Genomic DNA, 22,233 nt, shown 5'->3' with positions numbered 1-22,233 from the left:
CGCCTCCAACTTCTTCCTCTTCCACTTGCATCCTACACCTCCCAATCCTCCACCCTCTCTCTGTCTATCTTCTTTTCTCTCTGTATATTTGATTGTGTCCCCCTCTCTTTCTCTGTACATCCATCCGTATCTTCTCCCTCTCTGGTCATCTACTAATGTCTGTCCATCCATCTTCTCCTCAGCTTCTCTGTCCATCTCCTCCTTGTCGTGTGTAAATCTCCTCCTTCATCCTATATCTCTGTCCATTTCACCTTCTCGTCTCTAACTGTCCATCTCCTTCTCCCCTCTTTCTCTGGCCATCTCCTTCGCCTCTTTCTCTGTCCTTCTCATCCTCGCCCCTCTCACTATCCATCTCCTTCCTTCTCTTTGCTCTTCAGGCATCCAAATTTTAATGTATACCTAATGGATACATTTCAATACTGCTCGCACAACACATCAGTCGTGCAGGGCAGCCTGGATATGAAGTGTTACCGCAAATTAATCACACCGACCCCAGTCCTATGGGAGCTAGATGGAACTTACCTCCACAGTACTTCTTTCCAGATAGTAAGTACGATGTGTACCATAGTTAGTTGAAATATATCCAGTAGTTTAGGAGTAGATGTGGAACATACTTACATACCTGGTACCAAAATACCGAAAAGTTCTTCACTGATTTATTTCAGATTTTCACATAATACTCTAAAAAACGTCAGGGCAGACATAGGCTACAATTTTTTTAAATACACACATAGGTAACAAAAGTCAAGGGATAGCGATAAGCACATATACACATGGTGATAGTGTCATGTGCACACGGTATAAAAGGGAAGTGCGTTAGCGAAGCTGTCATTTGTACTTAGGTGATTCGTGTGAAAAGCTTTCTGACGTGGCTATGGCCGCAGGACGGGGTTTGACAGACTGTGAATGCCGATTGGTAGATCGAGCTACATGCATGTGACATTCCATTTCGGAAATCAGTACATCGAAATCCACAATGTCGAGAGTGTGCCGAGAATACCAAATTTCAGGTGTTACCTCTTACCATGGACAACGCCTTGGCCGATGACCTTTAGTTACAGACCGAGAGTAGCGGCGTTTACATAGGGTCGTCAGTGCTAACAGAGAAGCAACACTGCCTGAAATAAACCCAGCAGTCAATTTTGGGACGTACGACGAACGTATCCGTTAGGATTTTTGCATAATACTCATGAACATCCGAACAGACAGAGGTTATATACTTGTTAGTGTATAAAATACATATGTAATGTACGTAAGGGGGAAATACTGTTACCGAAAATCTTGAAGAGATCTTCACCGATTTCCTTCAATTTTTTAAACGATAGTCTAATGAACATTCAGACAGAGGCTATATATTTTAATGTATATAATATACAAGTATAATACATAAAGGGAAACGTTTTTACCAAAAATCTCAAAAATTTCTCTACTGATTTGCTTCACATTTTTACGTGATACTCTAATGAACATATGGAGAGCCGTGCCCTATATGTTCCTTAATATATAAATATCTATGTAATACATGGAAACGTTGTTACAGAACGTCTAGAAAACTTCTTAACCAATTTACTTCCAATTTTTACACAGTACCCTAATGATCAACCAGACATACGTACACTACATATTTTTAATATGTATAATATATAATTACATATGTAATACATAAAGAAGAAACTTTTTTACAAAAAAATCTCTAAAGTTTGTCATCCGATTTACTTCAAATTTTTATATGACACTCAGATGAACATTTCGATTACCACAGGCTATATATTTTTAATATATGTAACATATAAATGTATGTGTAATATATAAAGGGAAAGCATTGTTACCAATCATCTTGAAAACTTCTTGATCGATTTAAGTCAGATTTTTATACAGTAGTCTAATGAACATTTGGAGAGACTGAGGCTAATGTAATGTATGAAGGCGAGGCATTTTTACCAAATATCTCGACAACCCGTTGACTGATTTACTTCAGATTTTTATATGATACTCTCAATAACATTCAGGCGCACATAGGCTACGTTTCTTGAATTTATGTGTAGTATGAAAATATATAAAGGGGGAACGTCGCTATCAAAAATCTCGAAACGTTGGTCGATTTACTTCAAATTTTTACAGAATACTCTAATGAACTTTCAGATGAACATATATATTTTTTAATGTATGTACTGTAGAAATACAGGGTGAGTCACCTAATTTTACCTCTGGATATATTTCGTAAACCACATCAAATACTGACGAACCGATTCCACAGACCGAACGTGAGGAGAGGGGCTAGTGTAATTGTTTAATACAAAGCATACAAAAATGAACGGAAGTATGTTTTTTTAACGCAAACCTACGTATTTTTAAATGGAACCACGTTAGTTTTGTTAGCACATCTGAACATATAAACAAATACGTAATCAGTGCCGTTTATTGCATTGTAAAATGTTAATTACATCCGGAGATATTGTAACCTAAAGTTGACGCTTTAGTACCACTCCTCCGCTGTTCGATCGTGTGTGTCGGAGAGCACTTCATTGCAGGGGCCCAAACAGCTGCAACATACATCGCGTTTCTACAGAATGATCTGCCAACGTTGCTCGAAAATGTCCCACTGGAAACGCGTCGACGTATGTGGTATCAGCATGATGGTGCACCTGCACATTCCGCAATTAACACTAGGCTGACCCTTGACAGGATGTTCGACGGGCGTTTCATAGGACGTGGAGGACGCATAAATTGGCCAGCCCGTTCTCCTGATCTTACACCTCTGGACTTCTTTCTGTGGGGTACGTCAAAGGAGAATGTGTACCGTGATGTGCCTACAACCCCAGAGGATATGAAACAACGTATTGTGGCAGCCTGCGGAGACATTACACCAGATGTACTGCGGCGTGTACGACATTCATTACGCCAGAGATTGCAATTGTGTGCAGCAAATGATGGCCACCACATTGAACATCTATTGGCCTGACATGTCGGGACACACTCTATTCCACTCCGTAATTGAAAACGGAAACCACGTGTGTACGTGTACCTCACCCCTCATGGTAATGTACATGTGCGTCAGTGAAAAAGACCTATAAAAAGGTGTTAGCATGTGGACGTAATGTGCTGTTCCAGTCTCTTCTGTACCTAAGGTCCATCACCGTTCCCTTCGGATCCCTACGTAATTCGGTGCTCTCCGATACACGCGATCGAACAGCGGAGGAGTGGTTCTCAAGCGTCAAATTTAGGTTACAATATCTCCGGATGTAATTAACATTTTACAATGCAACAAACGGCACTGATTACGTATTTGTTTATATGTTCAGATGTGCTAACAAAACTAACGTGGTTCCATTTAAAAATACGTAGGTTTGCGTTAAAAAACATACTTCCGTGCATTTTTGTATGGTTTGTATTAAACAGTTACACTAGCCCCTCTCCTCACGTTCGGTCTGTGGAATCGATTCGTCAGTATTTGATGTGGTTTACGAAATATATCCAGCGGTAATGTTAGGTGACTCACCTGTATATATTTAATGTAGAAAGGGGAAACGTTGTTACTGAAAATTTCGAAAAGTACTTGATCGATTTACTTCTAATGAACATTCGAACAGCCATGGTCTACATATTTATTTAATATATGTCACATATAAATTTACGTGTAATGTATAAATGGGAAACGTTGTTAGAACAAAATGGCGAAAATTTCTTGACCGACTGACTTCAAATATTTATTCAACACTCCGATAAATGTTCAGACACACGTAGGCTTTACATTTTGTTAAACAACAATATACAGGCTTTCTGTTAAAACCGACTGTAAGTAAGAAAATGCTATGCTGTGCTTCTCTGTTAATCCGACTGTAAGGAAGGAAATGCTATACTGTGCTCAGCTGTGAAAATGTGCGTTTTGTTTTTATTCCTTGTTGTTGTCTTTTTTATCTATGGTAGTAGGATACTTAAACCATTCGACTAATTGTTTTTCCCATACATATTCTTTCTCGTTATGTACATTTTAAACAACAACTGTTATCAGAACAGTGTGCTGTTTTGTTTTGCTCCTCGCAGTCTATTTTCACAGAAAACAGGGTAGTTGTATTTGTGGCTTACTGTCTTATGTTTAGAATACAACTACGGAATCGGAATTGGCAATACAATAGACAATTGTTAAGGTTAGAGAGAAGAGGGAAGAGGAGCTAAGCGAAGTGGTGGCTGAGGAAATGGACGTAGAGACGGTGAAGGAGAAGATGATCAGAGAGGCTTGGAACGAGAAGATAGTGAGAGGAGGGAGGAGAATATGGATAGAGAGAGGAGGAGAAGGAGTTTAGGATGTATATCCATTTCCCATACCTAGTTAGCAACTGAGAAGCAGAGTTGGGTTCATATATGTCGTCGTCGATTTGCTTCGGACGAAGCCTGCGTACAATCGTGATTCCGTAGGCAACAGCAAACAATTTTTTATGAAGGCATTGGCCGTCTTGTCTCACAGGGAGATAAATGTGTTAGCAGTTATGGCGATTACTTTGCAAATAATAAACAGTTTACTTTCTTCTTTTCCATATGTCTCGTTTTCCTTTGAGTGCTCCATATACAGGGTATCCATAACTAAAGTTACAGTTTAAAAACGCTGTAGAAAGAGAACCACTGCTCAGAATGACGTCAAAATGTAAGCAGCATTTACTGACGCGGGGACAAACGTAGTGGAAAGAAATTACGAAAATTAGACCAATGGATGGCGCTGTAAGCATCAGAATATGTACACCTACAGACGCGCGGCACACAGTTGTTTTTTAATTTGCGTTCGAGATGCCCAGTATGACCGTCTTCATGAAAGATCGCGCTGCTGGTTAGGCTGTTTTACAAGAACTGTGACTGTGTGCCAGTAGCAATGCAGCAGTTCCGGACGCTCAATGGCAAGAAAACATACATTGGTCCGATATCTGCTAATGGTCTGGAGAAAATTATTACAATATTCGAAAAGACAAGTTCTTTTGAGATGCAGTGAGGCAGAAGGATGTAAGTCTGTGAAGACGTGGCCACAACACTGCAGAAGCGGCCAATCTGTAGTGTGCAAACATGCACTGCATGGGTAATAGTCCCAACGTTGTACATACTATGAAACATCCTGCATTTTTACCCATGCCAAATCATCCATATTAAGGAGCTGCTTTCTACTGACCTGCCAGCAAGAGAAACGATCATTCTGGAATTTCTTGCTCACGTGGAAGTGGACAATGAATGGCCAAGGAGCATTCTGTGGACAGGCAAAGCCAATTCATTTCCATGTCCAAGGACATGGCGATATGCAAATTGCAGAATATGGGCTGTGAAAAATCCTTGCGCACATCAATCGGTACCACTTAATTCTGCGAAGATGACTGTGTGGTGCGGCTTGACGGCACGTTTATCGTAGGACCGTATTTTTTCGAGGAGGTGCGTCCTGCGTGTCCTGTTACCTGTACCGTAACCGGTAAATGCTTTGAGAGTCTTTTGCGCACCAACGTCATTCCAACACTTGAAGAGCGAGAATGTGTGGATAGGATCATTTTTATGCAAGAAGGCGCTCCTTCATACTTTGTACAGCTAGTGAAGTGGCTGCTGCAGAGGCATTTTGGGAACGCCGGAATTGTCAGCTGTCGTTTTCGTACAGTCTGGCCATCCAGGTCAACTGATGTTAATCCGTGTGACTCCTGGCTGTGGGGTCATCTGAGAGACGTGTTCAATGCTCCAACTACCAACATGCGCAATGCATTCTGGACGTGACCCCTGAGAGACTCTGATCTTTTGTGGAATATGCAGTTTCTCGGTTTCACCTTATGGTAGAAAACGGTGGACAGCGTATTGAACATGTCTTGCACCAGTCTCACGACAATTAGAAACCGACGGCATTTTACTTTTTACTGAGTTTCTGGCCTCAGGACAATTAAGAACGAACGTCATTTTGCTTTTTGTGTTGTTTTTGGCCTCAGAACACTTGAAAACCGATTTCTCCCATATTATGTGGTGCGACGTTGACGTGGTGGAAGCCATCTACCTGTAAAATTTCGTTAAATTTTTTGTTCCATGATGTTTCCCCGTGCGTCAATGATATGCTGTTCAAATTTGATGTCATTTTGAGTAGTGGTTCTCTTTTTCTACAGTTTAATCTGAAAGAAGTTGTGTTCAATGCTCCAACTACGAACGTAGCTAAATTGAAGACATACATTGCGCAACTCATTCTGGATGTGATTCCCGTGACACTCTAATCTTTTGTGGAACCTGCTGTTTCTCGGATTCAGCTTGTGGTAGATGTTCTATATAGTATAGCTGAAACGTCAAAACAATGTAGCGAAATGCAGTGAGACATGCAGACGACTGCCATTTGTTGCAGGGTTGTCAGTTGACTCTAGAGATAAAGAAAAATAATATTGTACGTCAATCGACGGAAAGAAAAGGTATTGTTCGAGTACATTGCCGGCGATAAATTGCTGGAAACAGAAGCAACAAGTTAATATCATCTTGGTTTTGAAGCTACGTCGAGTGAGATAAATTTCTCAAGCTTTCGCCATCCTTCTCAGGAATTAAAACTTTTGACTGTCGGAAGAAGTGAGGCCCCAGAAACCAGAACGTTCAAACTTGAGCCGAAATAACGCATTTCGGAGGAGGGCGAGTTAAGCAATCTCCCACAGCACCGACCCCAAACAGGTTCGATGATGTCAGTAGGTGTAAAGGTCGAGAGCCATATTCTAAAATACTGCTTCCACCGCCCAGTCGCTGTCAAGTGCTTTCCTGAGTTTCCGTTCGATACCAAAACTCGCCCCCATGTCCTTCTAACACAGTGGTTCCCAATCTTTCGGAGACCATTGCCCCTGCGCACAATCAGATATTAATCAGTAGCCCCCCCCCCCACCAACGCCCCCCAGCACCCTCCCACACCATTATTAAAATTAGGGCTTAACTAAACTTTAGAATGAAAAATAATTTTCTTTGACAATTTCATTTTTAAAATCACGGGAGACAAAGGACATTTAGTTGTTGGTGGTGTTTCAATAAACCACGAACTAATGAGCCAATTGGGCAATCGGTACTGGTTCTATCTAACAACCTTTTTTTATAGAACGATGAAGTAGTTCTCAGTGCATCGATAATTCTACCTACAACTCCTTCCCAGGAAAGAAAGATAACTACCCACATTGAGGACAGACACTTGTTACAAAACATGCTTCCTCTTCACCACCTCTCTCCCTAGCAACATTTGCTTCACCCACATCCTGCACCTCCATTTAAGATCAACCAAGTTAAAATGTGTTCACTACACTTACGCCTACTATTTGCAAATCATTTGATTGTTAGACTCCTTACCTCTGAACTGGCAGAAACTAGAAGACTTCAGGACGTGTGCTTTGTGTCTGATCACTGCCACAACAACAACAACAACAACAACTACTACTACTACTATTACTGATAATAATAATAACAGTGACAATAATGAGTAGGTCCTACAGCAACGTACTAGCCATTACATAGTTACGGTTGTTCTGAGCTGTCAGTTTAGTTATTGTTCCCAGGTGAAGCATGAAGCAATTTATGGTCTGTTGGTGGAAATATGTTCAACTCTGATAAGACATTTTCATGAAGACATTTCTTTGAAGAAAAATGTTTCAGTTTAATTCGGTTGCTTGCTCAGTCACCGACAGTAACTTCGTCGACACTATATTCGAAAGAAATTTTTATTTATTGTTTCTCCTTTATCGAGTCGTTTCAGTGCTTCTAACTTAACATTCAGAGGCACTAATTTGCTTTTCTTTGTTGCAGTCATAATTTTTAGGTGTACAAGCAAAACAGTCAACATTGTATTTTGCTGATAATGATAAACCTAAAACACCATTTTCAACAAAAGTATGCTTATGTAAACAATTAAAAACTGGGAGAAACATATGTGTGGTGTCGTTTAACAGGTCTTGTGCCAATAGTGGCCGGGGGGAAACGCTGTATAGAAGTTTTTTAAATTTTTTTTACGAGGCTCGTAATTCCGAGAACCGAAATATCGAGACTCTACTGTATTTGAAAAAAAGTGATTATTGTTAATTTATATAATCAGTATCACGAAATAGTGAAGGTATTTATGATCTTTTAAAAATAATTTACTTCCTTACATCATTTACACATCAGAAAACTTCATTTTACCCCCTATGGGATAGTTAACCCCACGTTGGAAACCTTTGACGTAGCAGTATAACTCTGTTCTCTGCTGAAGCTACTGCGCCATAATCGAATCTCAGCTCCCTCTTTTATGGAATCGCAATACTTAGTCGCCTGGACCAAGATCCTCTTCCCCTTAAATTGTGGGCCGGCCGCGGTGGTCTAGCGGTTCTGGCGCTGCAGTCCGGAACCGCGGGACTGCTCCGGTCGCAGGTTCGAATCCTGCCTCGGGCATGGGTGTGTGTGATGTCCTTAGGTTAGTTAGGTTTAAGTAGTTCTAAGTTCTAGGGGACTTATGACCTAAGATGTTGAGTCCCATAGTGGCAAAAATGGTTCAAATGGCTCTGAGCACTATGGGACTCTACTACTGAGGTCATTAGTCCCCTAGAACTTAGAACTAGTTAAACCTAACTAACCTAAGGACATCACAAACATCCATGCCCGAGGCAGGATTCGAACCTGCGACCGTAGCGATCTTGCGGTTCCAGACTGCAGCGCCTTTAACCGCACGGCCACTTCGGCCGGCGAGTCCCATAGTGCTCAGAGCCATTTGAACCTTAAATTGTGTACTGTGGCCGATCACTAGCATATATACTTTTTGTTTTATGTGATCCCTGTGGTCACCACAGACCTCGGCGACGGTGCGGATGGTGTGTAAATGCTGGCACATTTACAGAGAATACTTACTGCACGCACCTGGCTCTCCGGGTCCAAAGACGTCTCTGACAGGACATAATTTTCCCGGATCTTCGGAGTTAAACATCAGTTAAAGTGCCGGACCGTCGCGAGTGGGACATCGAACGGAAATACAGGACAGTTACTACAGTTCAATTCTTTTATCTTGGCGGCTCGCGCATGCCCGCCCAGACGCTGGAGATTGCTGCGTTGCCAGTTGCACGCACCAAGAGAAGCAGCGCCATAGTACAGCATAGTTCGCAAGCTTACGTTTAGGGGGGAGCGCGCAGTTTATGAAGTAAAGCCACCACGGCCGCATTAACCCTTTCGCTGCTACAGAGACGTGCTCCCCGCATTCCGCGCAGTGCGCGATTTTGTCACTGCACTGCTCGCCTGTGCAGACACATCGTGTTCCGACTGCTTTGACAGTCTTACCATTCGATTCCACAAAAACTATTTGGCCCAAAAATTAGATTTTTACACATCTTCTTGACTGATACCTTCCCCCCACAAATGACTTAATTTTGTTTCGATGTTCAACGCAGTTATTATGCAGCATTAAATATAGTAAACCATTGCACCAAATTTTGAAGAGTTTCCAGAGGTAAAAGTCCATAGAGCATACTTTCCGTATGGTCGATTTTAGTTGTCACAATATTGAGAATGAAATGTGGAAAAGATACCTACATTTCATATAAAATTTACTCTATAACAATATTTCATTTAAGTACCACATAGGAGTCGTATGTAATATTGAGAAATATTCCGTCCTTCGCGACTGTAAAAAAAGTTTTATTTGCACTGAGCACGTTTGGCTTTATTTTAAATAAAGAGACAAAGCACTAGAAATTTCGAAAAATTGCATTCAAACGAATATAATTCGTGAAGTAACGCACTTCGATATTGTTTTTAAATAATGAAAATATTAAGCTCTGCACAAGGTTTGAACTCATAACCTTTTGCATAGAAGTGCATCACCTTGACCATTACACTATCGCAACTTATCTAACTGCAGACCCCCATGAAGACTCTAACACGTCACGCAAAATACTGACAAACACTGTTGGTATGACTATGAATTACTCACGCTCGTCGAAGTACAATAGGAAATAAACAATTACCGCTGTTCTTTATTGCGAAAAAGCAGTTTGTGTGATTGATACAAACACCTTTCCTTGCTATCGCCTGAATTAGGAGTCTTATTGCTGGTTTGGTTTAATTAATTAATAGAATATGAAGCAATTGGTATAAAGAATGCTTTTTCCAAACTTTATATAAAAGAAAGTCTGCTATCAAGACATTACTTTTGTTCTATTACTTTATTTATGACTAAACGTTTCTAAAACTGAAGACACTCGTCCGTGCTCTGCACTGCAGTCGAGATGTGGCAACGTCGTTCTCTGTTCATTGGCTGACTGTGTTTTGTGACGTCAGATGCGCAGAACGAACCTAAACTCGGCCGCCAACATAAACGCGCACTTTAGTCGCTAGAAGCGGTAGTTTCCAATATGGCGCCTCGCGCCTGGTGACATCATCGCGTCCGTGGAGAAAATTTAGGAAATTTGTGGTAAGGTCTTATGAGACCAAACTGCTGAGGTCATCGGTCCGTAACTTTACACACTACTTAATCTAATTTAAACTAACTTACGCTAAGGACCACACACACACCCATGCCCGAGGGAGGACTCGAACATCCGATGGGAAAAGCCATGCGGATCATGACAAGGCGTCCAAGACCGTGCGGCAACCCCGCGCGGCCATCCGTAGAGAGGCCAATGCTGTGTCAGTTTGCGTAACAAGTTACACATCTTGTACCAACGTAATCAGTGTTCCTCTCCCTTTCTTCCTCCGTCCACGGAGGCCGTGCAAGGAACGACTGACTGTGCGTTAACCAATGAGGCCGAGGTTGTTACACTTTGTCAGTGATTGGAAGGAAGTACACTACTGGCCATTAAAATTGCTACACCAAGAAGAAATGAAGAAGATAAACGGGTATTCATTGGACAAATATATTATACTAGAACTGACATGTTATTACTCTTTCACGCAATTTGGATGCATAGATCCTGAGAAATCAGTACCCAGAACAACCACCTCTGGCCGTAATAACGGCCTTGATACGCCTGTGCATTAAGTCAAACAGAGCTTGGATAGCGTGTACAGGTACAGTTGCCCATGCAGCTTCAACAAGATACCACAGTTCATCAAGAGTACTGACTGGCGTATTGTGACGAGCCAGTTGCTCAGCCACCATTGACCAGACGTTTTCAGTTGGTGAGAGATCTGGAGAATGTGCTGGCCAGGGCAGCAGTCGAACATTTTCTGTGTCCAGAAAGTCCCGTACAGGACCTGCAGCATGCGGTCCTGCATTATCCTGCTGAATGTAGGGTTTCGCAGGGATCCAATGAAGGGTAGAGCCACGGGTCGTAATACATCTTAAAATGTTACGTCCACTGTTCAAAGTGGCGTCAGTGCGAACAAGAGGTGACCGAGATGTGTAACCAATGGCACCCCATACCATCACGCCGGGTGATACTCCAGTATGGCGATGACGAATACACGCTTCCAATGTGCGTTCACAGCGATGTCGCCAAACACTGCTGCGACCATCATGATGCTGTAAAGAGAACCTGGATTCATACGAAAAAATGTTTTGCCATTCTTGCAGCCAGGTTCGTCGTTGAGTACACCACCGCAGGCGCTCTTGTCTGTGATGCAGCGTCAAGGGTAACCGCATCCATGGTCTCCGAGCTGATAGTCCATGCTGCTGCAAACGTCGTCAAACCGTTCGTGCAGATGGTTGTTGTCTTGCAAACGTCCCCATCTGTTGACTCAGGGATCGAGACGTGCTGCACTATCCGTTACAGCCATTCGGATAAGATGCCTGTCATCTCGACTGCTAGTGATACGAGGCCGTTGGGATCCAGCACGGCGTTCCGTATTACACTCCTGAACCCGCCGATTCCATATTCCGCTAACAGTCATTGGATCTCGACCAACGCGAGCAGCAATGTCGCGACACGATAAACCGCAATCGCGATAGGCTACAATCCGACCTTTATCAAAGTCGGAAACGTGATGGATCGCATTTCTGCTCCTTTCACGAGGCATCACAACAACGTTTCACCAGGCAACGCCGGTCAACTGCTGTTTGTGTATGAGAAATCGGTTGGAAACTTTCCTTATGTCAGCACGTTGTAGGTGCCGCCACCGGCGCCAGCCTTGTGTGAATGCTCTGAGAAGCTGATCATTTGCATATCACAGCATCTTCTTCCTGTCGGTTAAATTTCGCGTCTGTAGCACGTCATCTTCGTGGTGTAGCAATTTTAATGGCCAGTAGTGTACTATGTTCTTTAGGTCCTTTCCAAAGTTGCGTTGGGAGCGTTGTGAGACAAATTCGTTCTGGAAACTACAGCTCCTTCGTTTTACTTTTCAAACATGAGAGTCTCTTCTGGCAATAGTATGAAACAGACATGGACTAAACTAATAAATAAAAATTTCTTCATGGTAAGTAGTGAATATTTAACGTATTGTTAGTACGGAAATTTTTTGTTTATGTCCCTGTAAGTGTGTATCTAGGTTTCGTTACCTGTGAAGTGAGGGCATTTAGAATATAGTGCATGCAGGTACTGCAACCGACAAAAGCTACAATTTAAGTCGGTCCACCAACCAATTATCAACTTCGCCTCCATATACAAATATGCTGCGCAATGACAAAAGCGTTCGGGATGTAGGAGGGAACATGGAGTGACACTAAGATTTTGGGCATATCAGAATCGATACTGATGCATCGTAATGTGACATTGTCGAAAATATTTGACCTACAACCAGATTTAAGAAAAAATTGGCTTCTAAGAAGGCAGAAGAAAATGTGAAGCGAAAGTGATATCAAGTTGGAGACCTAAAGTTATATATATGTATAGCGTGTTTAGAGGAGATAAAAAGAAACACAGTCTTCTATGTGACAAAACATATCACAGGTTCACCGTGACACATCCGTGAAGGTTTCGACACTTATGATGTTGAGAGACGGAATTCAAGCTGCCGTGCAATGGACATTTTACCAGAGATGTTCCTGATAATATCGTCCATTTACATTAATGCGCAACTAGCATCTGCACGCTTATGAGCATCTGCACGCTAATGATTGTCTAACACGTTCAAAGCAACCAGGTGTTTCACGAATAACAGCTGCAGCATCAGCCGTGAGAGCGTGGTGTTTACGGTACTGGCCCTCCGCTCCCAATCCAACAGCTGGGGAAAACAGTGGCTAAATATTGACTGATGTCAATGACAAAGTGAGTTGGAGCTCAATGCAATGGATTTCTGTATGTTAGGGAGATGGTGTACGAGATACCGATAGACACTCCAAAAGAGTTGGTTGCCCGTTTCGATGAAGCTACAGCCATTCCTTGTCAAACACCTGGTTGTTTTGAACATGCGTAACACTCATAAGGGAAACTCCCCATCGCTCCCTCTCAGATGTAGCGGTAAGAGGGTCCAGTGGACGGCGCGTCAAAAACTGAACACAGATAAAGCATGAAAGCAGCAAGAAGGTGCACTGGACTGTGAGAAAAAGCAAAATAGAAACAGTGAACGGTCCAACAATAAGAGGTGCAATACTCGTACAGAGCAGGCGACAAGAGAGCCGGCACGGTAGATCGAGGTGTTCGATCAGAGGGTTAGCCATCCCCTGTAATAAAACCGCAAGCGACCGAGCCGTGCAAACCTCCCTCGTGCAAAATTAATTATTTATTTTGTTTCGATTTTTTTTCAAATTTGTGGCTGTGTCGTGGCTTAACGTTCATTTGCAACAGCGAGGTGTAATTGATGACAAGGCGATAAGTCAATGGAATCCTCCACCGGAGAACACGTCCGATGCGTCACATACGGCATTAGTGACGGTACATGCATTATTTGATACAAATCTCTTATCGACGCACCTAATTCGCACGACTCGTAAGTGAGTGAGATACGGCTCCTTGCTCGATGTAGGTGTACGTGTGAATGTGATCACTCCCAAGGAAATGATGAAAACATAATAGTTTGTCGCATAAGCTGCAACAAATGAACGCAATGGTTTTACAGTCACGCAGTTTCTCTGTGCTGTGTCAAAAAAAAGATTTTTAACGTTTCTGAAGTGGCATTCCTTTTGGGTGTTTTGAGTCTTGAATTCCTTTGTTGTAACATAATTCACACCCGTTTATTTGATGTTTTCATTTCTGTGAGACATCTATGTGGTATCTCGCCTGCTCTCACTATTCACCACATGTACTTCCGACGGTAACGTATTCTTACCACATAACTCGTATTCTACAACCAATGTGTAGTATGTCAATTGCCAAGATTACAGAAAGAGAACAAACATTTCAATGACCGGACGGACGGTTCATAACGTTGCGAAAACAATAAATAGCAGGAGGGAGTTTCGAATACCGTTCGGCCGTTTGGCAGTCCGACACCAGGACCACTTACCGACAAAGCTGTTGCTGCTTCGGGCTGCTCTTTATTGCACTTCATATTCTTGGACCGTCCACCGTTCCTATTTCGCTTTTTCTCACAGTTCAGTGCACCTTCTTCCTGGCCGGCCGCGGTGGCCATGCGGTTCTGGGCGCTGTAGTCCGGAACCGCGCGACTGCTACGGTCGCAGGTTCGAGTCCTGCCTCGGGCATGGATGTGTGTGATGTCCTTAGGTTAGTTAGGTTTAAGTAGTTCTAAGTTCTAGGGGACTGATGACCTCAGATGTTAAGTCTCATAGTTCTCAGAGCCCTTTGAACCATTTGAAACCACCTTCTTCCTGTTTTGACGGTTGATCTGTGTTCAGTTTTTGACGGGCCATCCACTAGACCACCTTACCACTGAATCTGAGGGGTGTGCGATAGGGAGTTTCAGAAGACACAGCAGGTCTGCTAAAGAGACTGCATACACTGCGATTGTCCCTCCCCTTGTCGAGCACTGCTGCGCGGTGTGGGAAGCTTATAAGAGAAGATTGAAGGAGGACATCGAAAAAGTTCAAAGAACTACAGCTCGTTTTGTGTTATCTTGAAACAGGGGAGAGAGCTTCACGCGTATGACATGCGAGCTGGAGTGGCGATCATTGAAACAAAGACGTTTTTCGTTGCGGCATGATCCTTCCGCGAAATTTCAATCAAAAACTTTCTCCTCCGAATGCGAAAATGATTTATTGAGGCGTACCTAGATGCAGAAAAATGATCATTGTAATAAAATAAGAGAATGAAAGCTGGCACGGAAAGATTTAAGTATTCACTTTTCCCGCTTGCTATTCAAGAGTGGAAAGGTAGCGAAATAGTCCGAAGGTGGTTCGATGTGCCGTCTGCCAAGCACTTCAGTGTGAATTGCGGAATAGTCATATAGATTGTGTACTTTGCTTTCTACCCGTATGTCTGTCTCGCTGCCATTTAGGTATAGCAACAAAGGAAATTATACACCGTACACTAAGAGTATTCTGCCATTTGTTACTGTACTGCAGACGCGGAGTACTGAATACATTTTGTGCAAATACGAGAAAATCATTTTCTTAGTCTGGATTTCGGGTTTAAGTTACCTGGAATAGCAGTAAACACACTGTGGAGAAGTACACTATTGGATCAAATGTACTCGGACACCTTTGTGTAATGCGGGATTAACCACTGCAAGTCAGTAGAATCGGACCCGCCATTATAAAAGGAGGCGCGGAGTATTGTGTTCTCAGAAGTGCAGCATTAGGAGCAGAATGGGTCGTTCAGGAGAGGTAAGTGATCTAGAACGTGGACTAAATATTGGGTGTTACCTCAGTAACAGTTCCATCAATATTATTTCAAGCGTTTCAAACCTGCCCTAGTCTACTGTTGGTGATGTCACTGTTAAGTGGAAACACAAAGGAACAACCACAGCTTTATCGAGACCAGACAGACCACGTGTACTGACGGACAATAGACAGTAGAATGTTGCGGAGGATGGCTGTAAAAAGTCGTATGAAATCAGCGGAAGGGATCACTCGTCAGTTCCAAAGTGCTACCAGCAGCCCAGCCAGCAACAATGCTGGGAGTTAAAAAGAATGGAATAGAAAGTTCGAACAGTTCGTTATGTTACATGTAAACTGAAGGTGGAGAGGGGAAGAGAGGAAAGTAAAGGGAGTGGATCGCTGCTGTCAGCTGCATCGGGACGTGACGCGGAATAAGCTGCGACGAGCGAAAATGTGTACCGGACCAGGATTTGAACCCCGGATCTCCTGCTTAGTAGGCAGGTGCGGTAACCACTGCGCCATCCGGGACACAGCGTTATCGCCACTGCGCGGACTATCTCGGCACGCCCCATGGCAGATTCCAAATCCCATCGAGCGCCACCTATCCGCATTCCCTCTCCATTTCCTCCATTCTCGCTACTCTGACATTCCCACAGGAGGTCGGACGTACTTGTACATCCGCACTGAAGAAGGTGGACCCATTGCCCAGCCAGGCCAATCAAATTATGTGAATGCATTCATATAATAGTTCGTCATGTGTCACACAGGTCTGTAGACAATTCTAAGCGACGCCTGAAGTGGTGTAGTGTATGACGAAACGAGTGATCTGGAATGATGATTCACGCTGTACCCTGTGGCAACCCGATGGTAGAGTTTGGGTTTAACGAACGTTATTTACCATCACATGTAGCTCCAACAGTGAAGTACGGAGGAAGCGGTGTACGGGCATGTAGATGTTTCTAGTGGTTACTGTGTGGTCTCTATACTGTGCTTATAAAACGCTAAATGCAGAAGAGTATGGACACATTTACTAGCATTGTCTCCTACTTTTACCAGAGGAACTGTCGAAACGATGATTGTTGGTATGAGCATGATATTGAATCCTGTCATAAACCAATATGAGGCAGTGGTTTGTTTGCAATGACATTCGCCGGCCGAAGTGGCCGTGCGGTTAAAGGCGCTGCAGTCTGGAACCGCAAGACCGCTACGGTCGCAGGTTCGAATCCTGCCTCGGGCATGGATGTTTGTGATGTCCTTAGGTTAGTTAGGTTTAACTAGTTCTAAGTTCTAGGGGACTAATGACCTTAGCAGTTGAGTCCCATAGTGCTCAGAGCCATTTGAACCATTTGAGAGCAATGACATTCCTGAAATGGACTGGCTTACCACGAGTCCAAACCTGAACCCAATGGAACACCTCTGGGATTAGCCTCAACGGCAATTTTACTCCAGACCAACAGCATCTAACACCACCTTCTCTGATTACAGTTCTTGTGGAAGATGTGGCTGCCATTCCTCCACAGACCTTCAATCACCTCGCTGTAAGTGTCCCTAGCTGAATTCAAGCCATACAATGAAGGCTTTCACGATCGGATGTTTCAGCTGCTGAGAATTCTTCCAGGTTGTATTGCCGTGGTCCATGGAACTCTTCAATCCCTGACGTTTCGTCCAAGGCTACGTTGGACATCTTCGGAGGCACTCCTGGTTGTGCTGAGTCTTGCCGACTGACGAGCCTGACGTCGAAGAGCGGCCTAAATACCGTGGAAAGTGGTCGTGGTCTGGATTTCACGTGATAGAAGGGATAAACCTTGTCAAAGATAAAATTTTTTAACTATCGATCATAGTACGTCAAAGATAAAAACTTCTCATCGATTCTGTAGCGCCAGTCCATATATCACTGAGTTTCATGGCTTCTTCTTTTCTGTTAAAATTATCCCCATGTTTATATATTTCGATGGTTTCTTTATATAGCCGTGGATAATAGTTCGTCATAGTAAAAATTTCACTACGTGATCACCTGCTTGAAGAGCAAGTTCCGCCACAGCTGATTTGTCTGTTTTCCCTAGTCGGCAAAGACTTTTATGTTCCTTCAACAGTGTATTCACACTTCTCTTTGTAGTTCCAATGTAGACCTTGCCACACGTAAACGGAATCTTATATACACCACTTGCAGACAGAGGGGGACGTTTATCCTTAACGGAATGAAGTGCTTCGCCTATTTTCTTAGTTGGCCTGAAAATCGATCGAACGTCATGTTTCCTTAGAATCTTGCCGATTTGATCCGTTACTTTTTTGATGAAGGGTAGAAAAACCGTGTTCTTCCATCGCTGTGTTCTATCGTTGTCCTTAGGCCTCCTGTTATTCGGTCGTAAAACTCTATTTATTTCCTTACTAGAGTACTAGAGTAGCCATTCTTCTCAAAAACCTGCTTTATATGTTTTAGCTCGGCGTCCAGGTGTTCCGGCGTACAAATCCTCTTAGCTCTGTCCACTAGACTTTTAATTACACCTCTTTTCTGTTGTGGTTGATGATTGGAATCTTTATGCAAGTATCTGTCGGTGTGTGTAACCTTCCGAAAGACTTTAAGTTTCAAGCTGCCATCAGTCTGTCTCATGGCGAAGGCATCCAAGAAGTTTTTATCTTTGATGTACTATGATCGATAGTTTAAAATTTTTTATCTTTGACAAGGTTTATCTCTGCTATCACGTGAACTCCAGACCACGGCCACTTTCTACGGTATTTAGGCTGCTCTTGGACATCCGACTCGTCAGTCGGCGAGACTCAGCACAACCAGGAGCACCTCCGAAGATGTCCAACGTAGCCTTGGACGAAACGTCAGGGAATGAAGAGTTCCATTGACCACGGCCAGACAATCCGGAAGAATTCTCAGCAGCTGAATTCAAGCCGTCATAAAGGCAAAGGGAGCACGCTCCCAATACTGATAGTGTGTGATACTTTTGATCAGATAGTGAACGCGCATTGCATATAGGCAAGTACAAAGAATCTATTTATTCCTAAACTGAATGCCACCTTGGACACTTTACAGTAACCAATTATCTTGCAGAATATTCAGAGTTTCCTCGACGGTGCAAAAGACGGAGTTATTTACTTCAGTCTCGGTAGCAACGTGAGAGCCAGTGCGATGCCAGAAGACAAGAGACGAGCCTTCCTGTCGGCTTTCTCGCAGCTTCCACAGCGCGTGCTGTGGAAGTGGGAGATGGACAACCTTCCTGAACAGCCGGAGAACGTCATGATAGCCAAATGGCTGCCCCAGCAGGACGTCTTGGGTAAGTTTCTCTACAGTTCATCAATCCTGTAATTAAAATTTCATAGAAGTTGTGTGTCTTATCCCCTTTTTCGCTTTTTCAGCACATCCGAACATTCGTCTGTTCATCACCCAGGGAGGACTCCAGAGCATGAATGAAGCAAGCTACTTCGCTGTGCCCTTGATTGGAATTCCTTTCATGGGGGACCAGCAGCACAATGTAGCTAAAATGGTACAAGCTGGAGTGGCATACCGGCTGCAGTTCAAGGATGTTTCGACCGATACCGTTCTCAAAGCCATTCACACCATCCTTGACGATAAAAGGTAAGAACATACGACAATAATACGAGCACCGCTTGAAAACTTCTGCACGGTACGTAAGCGCGTTCGTAACAGTGGAATGATTACTGTGCGCGCAGCTTAAGTTGCCAGCCATACCTTCAGCTACAGTGTTACGATAATTTGTGTTTTGAGTGAGAAATTGTGGTTTGAAATGGAGGGAGAAAATGACTTAGTCAAAGCTCGCGCAGTGAGCATTGATCTTACACTAAAATTGAGAGTTTAAGGGGAAACACATCAACCGAAATTCACAATGCTCCAGTTGAGGCATGTAGGGATAGCGATCGAGATCGAAGCACATGGCACTGTGGGGTTACAGTTATCACAAAGGCCAGACAAGGACTGGAGACAACAAAGGACGGGCGGTCAGCAACTGCAGCAGTCTATACTTTCGCTGTCGACAATAATTTGCAAGAAAGTCGACACAATACATGCGAAGAAATTTCATCATCATCATCATTTTCTTTGGGCCTTTGTCCCACTTCAACGCGGGATCGGCCTTGTTACTATGGATTTGGCGATGTTGGTGTTGGAGAATGGCCAGATGTCCTTCCAGTCACCACCCCATTCTCCTCCGGGACGGAATAAGTGTACCCCATGTGTCTGTGTCTAGTGGAGGTCTTGAAATAGTGCGAACGTTTTCAGATGTCTGCGAGTCGTGTAACTGAGACGGGACATGGAGACCAGCCAGGTATTCATCTAGTGGGATGTGGAAAAGCGCCTAAAAACCACATTCAGGCTGGCTGGTACACCGACCCTCGTCGTTAATCCGCCAGGCGGATTCGATCCGGGGCCGGCACGCCTACCCGAGTCCAGGAAGCAGTGCGTTAGCACCCTTGGCTAACCTGGCGGGTCTCATGCGAAGAAACTTCAAGTGAAGTAAACATGTCTGTCTCTTCGGTGTTCAGAATCATTACCGAGAAACTACAGGAAAGAAAGGTCACTACAAGATGGGTTCCTCATCATGTAAGAAAAGAGTAAACTACAAATCGCAAGATAATTGCACAACAATGGCTTCAACGCTACGAGTCAGAGGAAGATCAGTGTTTAAAATGATTGTTGCCACAGAGGAAACATGGGTTCGAGATATTGAGCCAGAACTGATGTAACAGTTCAGTCTGTAGAAACATCCCGACTCTCCTCGAGCATAAAGATTCCAACCTGACGATGATTATGGCTAATGACAGGAATTAACTGTTAGAAACAGATAGAGCGCCACGGGACATCACTATAAGGACTTTCTAGAAATGTTTTGCAGCCAAAAATTCGTCAAAGATAGTCCTACACTTTTTCATCTGGGGTGCTCATTCTGCACGATAATGTGCGACCGTGGATTGCCAAACCTGTACACCGAGTTTTGGGAATTACGGATATGGAAAATCCTTCCCCATGTACCCTAGCGTCCTGACATCAGCCCAGTAGACTTCGGTTTGCTTCCTAAGTTCAACAAATCACTCCGAGGGAAACGTTTTCAAACCATTGAAGAAGCTTCTGACGCTATGATCTGAGTAATCAGACAGATCAACAAACATGGTACCCTAACGGGAATACAGTACTTACAAAAGGACTGAGTCGCTGTTGTTGAGAAGGCTAGAGGTAACGTGGAAAGCTGTAAAGCCATTTTGTGAAAAAAGATGAATATAACCATAATTTTACGTTGTTCTAACTTTTTGAAATGACCCTCGTATTTATTCCACCACTCCAGTTCCCGAAATGCCACATAGTACTGTGCACGAAGGGATTACCGTTTTGATGAAGCGTATGCGGATATATCCTATTATGAAACGTTTAATCTGCACTACATCTAGTGTTTGCGCAGTCCAAGCTGATACTCGGCGCGGTGGCTGATGGGAGCGACCTCTACATGCACATCAACATGGATCCTCCGCAAATCACACACAAGTGCCTGGCAGAGGGTTCATAGAACAACCTTCACAATAATTTTCTATTTTTCCAATCTCGAACAGCGCGTGGAAAAAATGAACACCTACATCTTTCTCTGCGAGCTCTAATTCCCCTTATTTTATTACGATGATCGTTTCTCCCTATGTAGGTCGGCGTCAATAAAATATTTTCGTATTCGGAGGAGAAAGTTTGTGACTGAAATTTCGTGAGAAGATTGCGCTGCAACGAAAAACGCCTTTGTTTTAATGATGTCCACTCCAAATCCTTTATAATGTCAGTGACACACTGTCCCCTACTTCGCAATAATATAAAACGTGCCGCTCATCTCTGAAGAGCCGTTTTGCCATTTACTGTTGCTCCCACCAAACAGACTGGACTGCGATAGTACTGCATACATACTCTGCAAACCACTGTGAAGTGAATGGCAGAATGTACTTACCACTGCATCATATATTAGGGTTTCTTTCCGTTCCATTTGTGAATGGAGCGAGGGAGCAATGACTGCCTAACTGCCGCTGTGCTCGTTGTAATCGGTCTCATATTATGTAAGGAAGCGATGTACGGAGGGCTGTAATATTTTCCTAGATTCCTCACTTAAACGTGATTGAGGAAACTTTCTCTGGATAATTGACGTCAGTCTTCAAGGCTGATGCGTCCTTCAGTTAAGGTATTTCAGCATTTTTTATGCTACTCTGTCGTGTGTCAGTGGTGTAGCCATTCGTGCTGTCCTTCGTCGTATACATTCAATATCCCCGGTTAGTCCATTTTGGTTTGTGTCCCACAAATGTGACCAATACTGTACGGCATGTTTAGTAAGCATGTCAGTCACAGACTGTCTGCATTTTTCCTGTATCAAGCCAATAGACTGGAATCTGCCTTCTGTGTTATTTACAACTGGTCGCCTATCGTCATTCTATTTAGTATCTTCATCAGTTGTTGCATCCAGGTACTTGTATGAGTTGATTAATTCCAATTACAACAAGTAGATATTGTGGTCATACGATACTACGTTTTTGCGTTTTATCCTTCACATCGAAATCTTATCAAGGTCTGCTTTACTAATTGTTAACGACTAACAATTAACTGACGGCAGATGATCTGGCATATGAACAGAAAACGCAGATGCTGCTATTGGGTGTACGTAGTAACA

The 22,233-nt window shown here is 43.3% G+C and overlaps 1 protein-coding gene across 1 annotated transcript in view; it reads left to right on the top strand.

The window, feature by feature from the left end:
* The window catches only part of LOC126199626 (UDP-glycosyltransferase UGT5-like), a 61,476-nt gene that overhangs the window by 27,143 nt on the left and 12,100 nt on the right, over positions 1 to 22,233 (top strand). Inside the window, exons 5-6 of the mRNA XM_049936551.1 lie at positions 18,648 to 18,861; positions 18,944 to 19,163. Of these exons, the coding sequence (XP_049792508.1) occupies positions 18,648 to 18,861; positions 18,944 to 19,163 (434 nt within the window). The remainder of the gene's footprint in view (positions 1 to 18,647; positions 18,862 to 18,943; positions 19,164 to 22,233) is intronic.

Source organism: Schistocerca nitens, chromosome 8 (genome assembly GCF_023898315.1).
Source record: "Schistocerca nitens isolate TAMUIC-IGC-003100 chromosome 8, iqSchNite1.1, whole genome shotgun sequence".
NCBI classification, from domain to species: Eukaryota; Metazoa; Arthropoda; class Insecta; order Orthoptera; family Acrididae; genus Schistocerca; species Schistocerca nitens.
This window is presented reverse-complemented; position numbering and strand designations above follow the sequence as displayed.